The sequence below is a fragment of the Anas platyrhynchos genome, chromosome 2, assembly GCF_047663525.1.
Source record: "Anas platyrhynchos isolate ZD024472 breed Pekin duck chromosome 2, IASCAAS_PekinDuck_T2T, whole genome shotgun sequence".
Taxonomy (NCBI): Eukaryota; Metazoa; Chordata; class Aves; order Anseriformes; family Anatidae; genus Anas; species Anas platyrhynchos.
The window spans coordinates 10,327,433-10,335,463 of record NC_092588.1 but is presented as its reverse complement, the minus strand read 5'-3'; the positions used below and the strand labels follow the sequence as shown (position 1 = coordinate 10,335,463).

Below are 8,031 nucleotides of genomic sequence, written 5' to 3'. Positions count from 1 at the left end.
TGGGGGATTGTGTGTGTGTGTGGTGGGGGGGACACGCGGAGCTCCTCGGCCGCCCCCTCGCGGTGCCGCGCTCCCCGCCGCCAGGCGCGGAGCTCTGCGCGCCCGCTGCCGAACGGGGGCGCGGGAGGCGTCGGCGCGCACGGCGGGAGCGAGCGGGGGCCCCGCGGTGGTGCCCCCGCCCCCCGCGGCACTTTTACGCCCGCCCCTCGCCGGCTCTTTAAAGCAAGAAAGCAACTAAACTTCTATTGTAGCAGACAGAGCGCGCCGCGCCGCCTTGGACCGTACAATCTGATTCCCCTTCTCTCCGCTGCTCCTTGATTTTTTTTTTTTTTATTTTTTTTTTTCTAAACCTTGGTGGGAGGAAGAGATCTACGTTCTCCCGGCGTTTTGTCCTTTTTTTCCCCGTCCTATCCGGCGGTTCTTTTTATAATTTTATATATATATTATTTTTTTTCCTTATTTTGTTGGTCCCCGCACCGCCCGCAATAATTGCCTCGCTCCGTTTCGCAGCTGGCGCCTTGGAGAAGCCGGTGAGTCGCGGGGCTCCGCTTTTCCCATCACTCGATCCGCCGCGGTAGTGGCTTGGACTGACAGGGCTGCTGACACCGGGGGCCGCCGGGGCTGCGCTCCGAGGACGGGGACACCGGCGGTCCCCCCCGGGGGACGCTCTCCTGCGCCGGGGCACCGGCCTTCCCCATCCTTTCGCTTGCTCTCGGCTCTTCAAATATCTATCTATTTTTTATTTTTTTTTATTTTTTCTCGGGGGAGGGGAAGCATTTGCTTCTCCCGCGTATGCATGGGCAGGTTATGCTTATTGCACATTCTGCCTATATTCATATATATGGGTATATATATATATGGATATATGGATACATATATATATAGATATATATGCATGTATATATATACGTGTGTATATATATATATATCTTTGCGTAGACATATATATTTATTTATATATATATTATATGCGTGTATATGACAAGACCTGGCAAACTTTGCTGAGGTCCCTGCCCGTCCCCGCGCATTGCCCGCACGCCCAGGTGGGTGGCAAGGGGGCAGCCCCCCTGGGTGCTCGAAGCTCCCCGCAGCTCTCCCTTCCCTTCCCGGCTCGGTCCCGGATTCCCGATCCCGGGCTGGCGGAGCTGCTCCGGGAGGGAAGGAAGAGGGCTTCGTGCCGGAGCCGTGCCCCGTGTGAACGCGGCGGCTGCGGAGGGGCGGCGGGAGGGAGCCGAGCCGAGCCGTGCCGCGTCGAGCTGAGCCGTGCCAAACCGTGCAGAACCGAGTAGGGCTGCACAGAGCTGCCGGAGCCCCTCCGGGAGAGCCGCGGGGAGGGTGGTCGGGGCGGCACCGGGAGCTGCCCCCCTCGGTAGATCAAGTCGCGCCTCCGACTTGGGAGAGGGTGAGGGGAGGTCGTACCTTTTTTATTATGATTATCATGGATTTTATTATGATTTTTTTTTAACATTAATTTGAAACCGACCGCGGGTTTTTTTGCCCGTCGGCACGGCGCGGGGAGCCGGGAGGGAGCGCTGCGCGCTGGGGGGCGGTCGCCCCTTTAGGGTCGCGGGGGGAGAGCCGACCCCCAAGGCTCACCCCGGCGTCCCCCTGTCCTCCCCCTCCCGCAGGCACCAGCCGCCGCGATGCCTCTCAGCGCCAGCTTCCCCAGCAAAAACTACGATTACGACTACGACTCGGTGCAGCCCTACTTCTACTTCGAGGAGGAGGAGGAGAACTTCTACCTGGCGGCGCAGCAGAGGGGCAGTGAGCTGCAGCCCCCAGCCCCGTCCGAGGACATCTGGAAGAAGTTTGAGCTCCTGCCCACGCCGCCCCTGTCGCCCAGCCGCCGCTCCAGCCTGGCCGCCGCCTCCTGCTTCCCCTCCACCGCCGACCAGCTGGAGATGGTGACGGAGCTCCTCGGAGGGGACATGGTGAACCAAAGCTTCATCTGCGACCCGGACGACGAGACCTTCGTCAAATCCATCATCATCCAGGACTGCATGTGGAGCGGTTTTTCCGCCGCCGCCAAGCTGGAGAAGGTGGTCTCCGAGAAGCTGGCGTCCTACCAGGCGGCCCGACGGGAGGGGGGTCCCACAGCCCGGCCCGGCCCCACGGGACCCCCCACGGGGGGACCGCCGCCTCCGCCTCCCACCGGCCCCGCGGTATCGTCCGGGCTCTACCTGCACGACCTGGGCACCGCCGCCGCCGACTGCATCGACCCCTCGGTGGTCTTCCCCTACCCGCTCAGCGAGAGAGCCCCCAGGGCCGGGCAGCCCGGTGCCAGCCCCCCGGCACTGCTGGGTGTCGACACGCCACCCACCACCAGCAGCGACTCGGGTGAGTGGGGTCCACGCGTGTTTTTTGGGGGGCAAGAGGGCGGACGCGCACCCCGACCCACTTCTTCTGTTCTCTCTCCCTCCCACTGCGCACGGGTATTTTAAATGCCACGTTAGCGAGGCTCCCTGCGAGTTTAGTTCCTGGAAAAAACAGCCCGGTTTTCCCTCCAGGGGTTGAGGGAGAGGAAAAAAAAAAAAAAGGAAAAAAAAAAAAAAAAAAAGAGGGAGGGAGAAACTTTCATAACGGGGTCAGAGTCGGACTTCGGAGCCGGAGCAGCGTCCAAGTGGAGCTGCTTCCCAGTGACATCTGGGGGCCGGCAAGGAGTTAACCCCAGCCCGAGAGCCGCAGGGAGAATGTGCAGGGAGGTGCTAGTGAAAGTGACTGCGAGGAGTGAATGGGGCTGGGAAAGTTTTAGAAATGCTTCCTTAGGTATTTGACAGCATGTTCCGTCCGCTCGTAAATCTGGTTTGAAAGCGAGTTTCTACTCAAAGCTCTACAGCCTTCACTTTTTTTTCCTTGGATTTTCCACAAATTAACAGATCAAGAGAGATTCTGAATATGTCTCTGAATACACACGTGTGTTAAGTAAGCTCTCTTGAGGCGTGGCCAAAGCCTGCTAAATCCTTAATTAAGGACAGCTTGAGTCTAGGAGCTTCGTTGTGCTTTGCTGCTGACAACCGAGGTTAAATTTTCCTGCTATCTTTCATACGCGCCTCGGGATTACGCAAGATCTTTGCAAATTTTGAAACCAGCGAGTCAGGGTTCCGAGTGCACTTGGTGCGTCCTATTGCTCTTGAAACACTGCTCCTTAAAGGAAAGGCTCTTGAGGAGGGCAAGTGGAGTCTCGCAGCATTGAGTGGGTTTAATATGGGTTTGTCAATGGGTTCCTTGCACTGCGGCTCAAAGTAACCCCCCAGTCATAAATACAGCAGTCCTGAGAGTTTTTGCGCAGATTGGCTTACAATTCTTCTTTTTTTCTTTTCCTGTGCAGAAGAAGAACAAGAGGAAGATGAGGAAATTGATGTTGTTACATTAGCTGAAGCAAACGAGTCCGAATCCAGCACAGAGTCCAGCACAGAAGCATCAGAAGAGCACAGTAAGCCCCATCACAGCCCACTGGTTCTCAAACGGTGTCATGTCAACATCCATCAGCACAACTACGCCGCTCCTCCCTCCACCAAGGTGGAGTACCCAGCTGCAAAAAGGCTAAAGTTGGACAGTGGCAGAGTGCTGAAACAGATCAGTAATAACCGAAAATGCTCAAGTCCCCGCACGTCAGACTCGGAGGAGAACGACAAGAGGCGAACGCACAACGTCTTGGAGCGCCAGAGGAGAAACGAGCTGAAGCTGAGTTTCTTTGCCTTGCGTGACCAGATACCCGAGGTGGCCAACAATGAGAAGGCACCCAAGGTCGTCATCCTGAAAAAAGCAACAGAGTACGTTCTCTCCATTCAGTCAGACGAACACAGACTGATCGCAGAGAAAGAGCTGTTGAGGCGGAGGAGAGAACAGTTGAAACACAAACTTGAGCAGCTAAGGAACTCTCGTGCATAGGAACTCTTGGGCATCGCTTAGAGTAACCCAAACTAGACTGAAACAACGATAAAATATTAATGTTTCTAATATCATTCATGAACTACACCAGTCCATCGAGTATGGAACTATTGCAAGTGCATGCTGTGCGAATTAACTTGAGACTACACAACCTTGGCTGAATCTCCAAATGGTTTGGCCAGAACCTCAAAACTGCCTCATAATTGATACTTTGGGCATAAGGGATGATGGGACATTCTTCATGCTTGGGGATGAACTCTTCAACTTTTTTTCTTTTAAAATTTTGTATTTAAGGCATTTTTTTCTTAAGAGAATTCCAAAAAAAAAGTTGTCCCCAGATTGCTGTATATATTTACACATCTTCTTGCCATGTAAATACCTTTAATAAAGTCTTTATAGAAAAATGTGCAACATTAATACGCAACAGTTGTGGCAACTGGATTTATACTTGTCTTGAACTTCTGTGCCATAACATTTCACAGTTTTGTTTTTTTATTTAAATACATTTTTCTTTTAAAGAAATGATTTTTATTTTGTTTTTAGATAAATAAATATTTGCCCAAAATATAATTAGCTAAATCCTGTGTAAAGACTTTGCTTTGTATTCCAGTGTTGTCACTAGATGCTTATTTCCATGACATCCTTCTCTCTGTCATCACAACTGTGACCTGACCAAAGTCAAAGTGGGTTTAGGCAAGAGGAAAATGTTGCGGTTTAGCAGGGAGTTTGGTTCCTTTTCTCTCCCTCTCCCCTCCTATCAATCCAAGTAGACAAGACCAGTTCTCTTAGAGTTTTGCCAGTCCAGCTGCTGTTGCCACCAGTGCCCCAACGAGGGGGCTGGCAGTAATGTCCATCCTGGCAATCCATCATTTCTGCCTGCCGAAAGTAAAGCGGAGCCATTGTATTTCTACACCAGCAACCCCAGTGTATCGGCTCTGCATTCTTTCCAAATAAGTTTAATTATGTTTTAGGGGCATGACCTTTGTCGGCTATGTATTTTGAGGAGTGCTTTGTAGTAGACTCACCTTAATTGCTTCCTGTTTGATTTTGAACAGAAGTTAAATGGGATAACAAAATAAACCAAGGCAGTAAGTGCTGACGTGGTTAAAACAACAGCGCCGTTTCCCCTTTTAAGAGCTGAAATCAGCAGAGCCAACCTTCCTAGGCAAACACCTTAACACTTTATTAACTTGAATAGTTACTTGGGATTTCAGGGAATGCAAAGATCAAAGTCAAGGAGCACACAGAACCACACAATTATAGCAGAGGCAGAGAAGAACTATTTCCTAGCTGGAGAATATGCTCTGAGAGTTACCTAGCATTTGTCTGTCCCTATTAAAGACATTTGCATTCAGGAATTGTCTCATGATCAGCTTCAGATGGACCATAAAGCACTTGCTTGACATAGGTCCAAAGACCAGATTTGATCTTTTCCTCCCCAACTTTCATACGTTTAGCTCAACTTCAGTTAGAACTTGAGCAATAAACCAATTAGCCCTTGGATTTGGGGTAAGGAACTGCTTTAAAAAAAATAGAACTTTGTACTTGTCAATTTTCATAATTCCCACTAAATACGTATTTGCTTGGCTTCTAACCAGCTGAGCAGCAGTGCTGCCAGATAACACCAGTGCCAGCAACTGAATTGGAACAGAAGATTCGGGTTTTCTGTTGCTTTTGAGCTCGAAGTGGGGAGAGGAAGGGTTGAGCAGGGGTGTGCATGGGACAGGGGGAGGAGGTGGCAGTTTATGGACGGGATGGATGCCAAAAGTCTCTGCCCTGGAAAGGACATGGCAAAAGTCCCGATAATTTTGCATGTGGGACTTCCAAAAATAGATAAGGGCTTACATCCCATTTAGGTGTTTTAGGTGTCGGGCTGAAGATTTCTTGGGAGAAGATCATCCTGTCAGAAACCCACAATAAAGCAGTTTTTTCTTCAATTTTTCTGTACCACCTGCATGTAAATGGGTTATAGAGGCGGTGTAGTTGCCTTTTTCAGTGTGTGATTCAGATATTCATTTATGAGGAAACAGAATGATGTGAAATGAAAGTATTAATTGTATCTGAACTGTAAATCAGGACATCTTCCAGCTCTGCATCTTCCAGAATAAAAGCTTCAACTTTTATTAGACAAGTTAGCTTATTTTAGCATCAATTTTGTCTGTATCTATTCTATGTACTGGTTACGAAGAGAAGCAAGCTGTTGTCCAAGAGTTTCCAAGTGTATCCTCATCCTCAGAAACAGAGAGGTGTTGATCCAGCCACAAACTTTGAAAAAACCCTGTCACCTTTGGGTCCCAGTTTCACGTGTTAACAAAACTCCCTCACTTCTTCCCGTTAACTGCGGTTAGACCACAGCAATTAAACCTCTCCTTATTTGTCGGCCCCTTAAATCATTTGGAGAACAGTTTTTCTGTTGTTTTTGTTTGTTTTATTTTTTTTTTTCTTTCTTCTATCTGCGGAAGCTTCTCATCAGTCTTTTTATGAATACAATACTTGCAGTTATTTAATTTCTTATGCTCATCTTTTATTAGAGCATCCGTTTCACTTGCCATAGTCTTGTGGAAAGAGTACACCAGATCAGGAACATGATCCCAAATCACCACTCCAAAACATATTATGAATTTATGGGATTAAGCTTTACATTTAATGACATGTCTTAATTTGTTGAAGAATGATGGGGTAACTAAATAATGTAGTGAAAGAATTTAAAAAAAAAAAAAAAGAGAGAAAACCGCCCATGAGGGCAGGGGTAGGAACCCCCTCCTTGTCATTAAGCTGCTGCTACAATGAAGAGGAAGGGGACTTCCACTTCCCAACTTTGCATGAAAGGTTAGGATGTTCAGAAGACACTGGCATCCCACAGGAGTTCCTGGACTAGATTCAGTTAGTAACAAATTATATATGGATGGGGAAATGTTGTTTTTTTTGCTGCATTTTTGGAGCAACGAAGAGGATAAGCTTATAAAAGAAACCTCTGAGTCTCAAAATAAAATGCAATAAGCATTTATATTGCTTGCCAAACAGCTGTACCAAAACACTACTTGAAATACAAGGAGCATTTTCAACCCCATCTCTCTGCTCCTCCTCTTTCACGGGAGATTTCAAGCCACTTCTCTTCCAGAAAAACATTAGGCAAAATACGACATTGAAGGAAACTAGAAACAAGCCATTATGGTGGGAATAAAATTGCCTTTGTCATCTATCCTCATTGTTCATACCCAATGGCATTGATTTTTAGAGTTCCAGCTTTGTTTTTTTTTCCTGCACATAACTTATGTCTTTCCAGCCAGCTAGCAGTCTAAATGGCTTCAGCATATCCATGTAGAATGGGCTGGAGTAGCACCGGGATGTTCAAAGCCACGTGTGCTGGCTTCCTTTGGCTCCCATCGATGGAATGTCTGTGAGAATTCCCGGATTCTTCAAGGGAAACAGACTTGTGCCAGAGAAGGAGGATACTTTTGAAAATTTTATCACTGCCTCTAAAGAAATCCCTTTCCTTGCCACTGTCATAACCACTATTGCTCCTGCAGCACTTTGCAACCACTGCAGGCAGTTGAGAGATGACAACCACTTCACCAGAGTTGTATTAAAAGGAGGATTTCAGGCAAGCAGAATAGAATTACTGTAAACTGGAAATAAGCCAGGCCACTTCAGTTAACATCTGAATTTATTCAAAACGGAAAGTAGTCGTGGTTGTTTTGCCTACAGAGATGAACAATCTTTCAATACTCTGGACTTTTTTTTTTTTCTTTTTTTTTTTTTTTTAAATAAAAACTCATTTTTGGATTGATCTGTGTTAGAGTCATCTGCCAATGAATTAAAAGAAGAACAAATCTGAAGGTTAGGGCATCCTAACACAGCCAAACTGCTTGGGAAAAGACCAAGGATTTACTTCCCAGCTTACAGTTTTGCTATTTCCTCATTTTAAAAGAGTATCTATGGGAGCTTCTGAAAAAGAACTCTGCTGACTGAAAACTAACCCTGGCTTCCCCTTGAGGTTTCCACGTGGACTGAGCCTAAACCTGCCTAGCAAAAAAAAGATAAAGAAATGAGACAAACGAGCCCCAGAAGCCAGATTTCATTTCCAGTGCCAACGTTTTACATTCACTAGCTTTTACCTATGTTAGTGCCATTTACTCA

The 8,031-nt window shown here is 47.8% G+C and overlaps 1 protein-coding gene across 1 annotated transcript; it reads left to right on the top strand.

Annotated features, from left to right (window-relative positions):
• Positions 1 to 255: 255 nt before the first annotated feature.
• Positions 256 to 4,470, top strand: MYC (MYC proto-oncogene, bHLH transcription factor). The gene is made up of 3 exons (XM_038175084.2): positions 256 to 530; positions 1,629 to 2,337; positions 3,329 to 4,470. The coding sequence occupies exons 2-3, from the start codon at positions 1,644 to 1,646 to the stop codon at positions 3,889 to 3,891; spliced, it is 1,257 nt and encodes a 418-aa protein (XP_038031012.1). The 5' UTR covers positions 256 to 530; positions 1,629 to 1,643; the 3' UTR covers positions 3,892 to 4,470.
• The last annotated feature ends 3,561 nt before the right edge of the window (positions 4,471 to 8,031 follow it).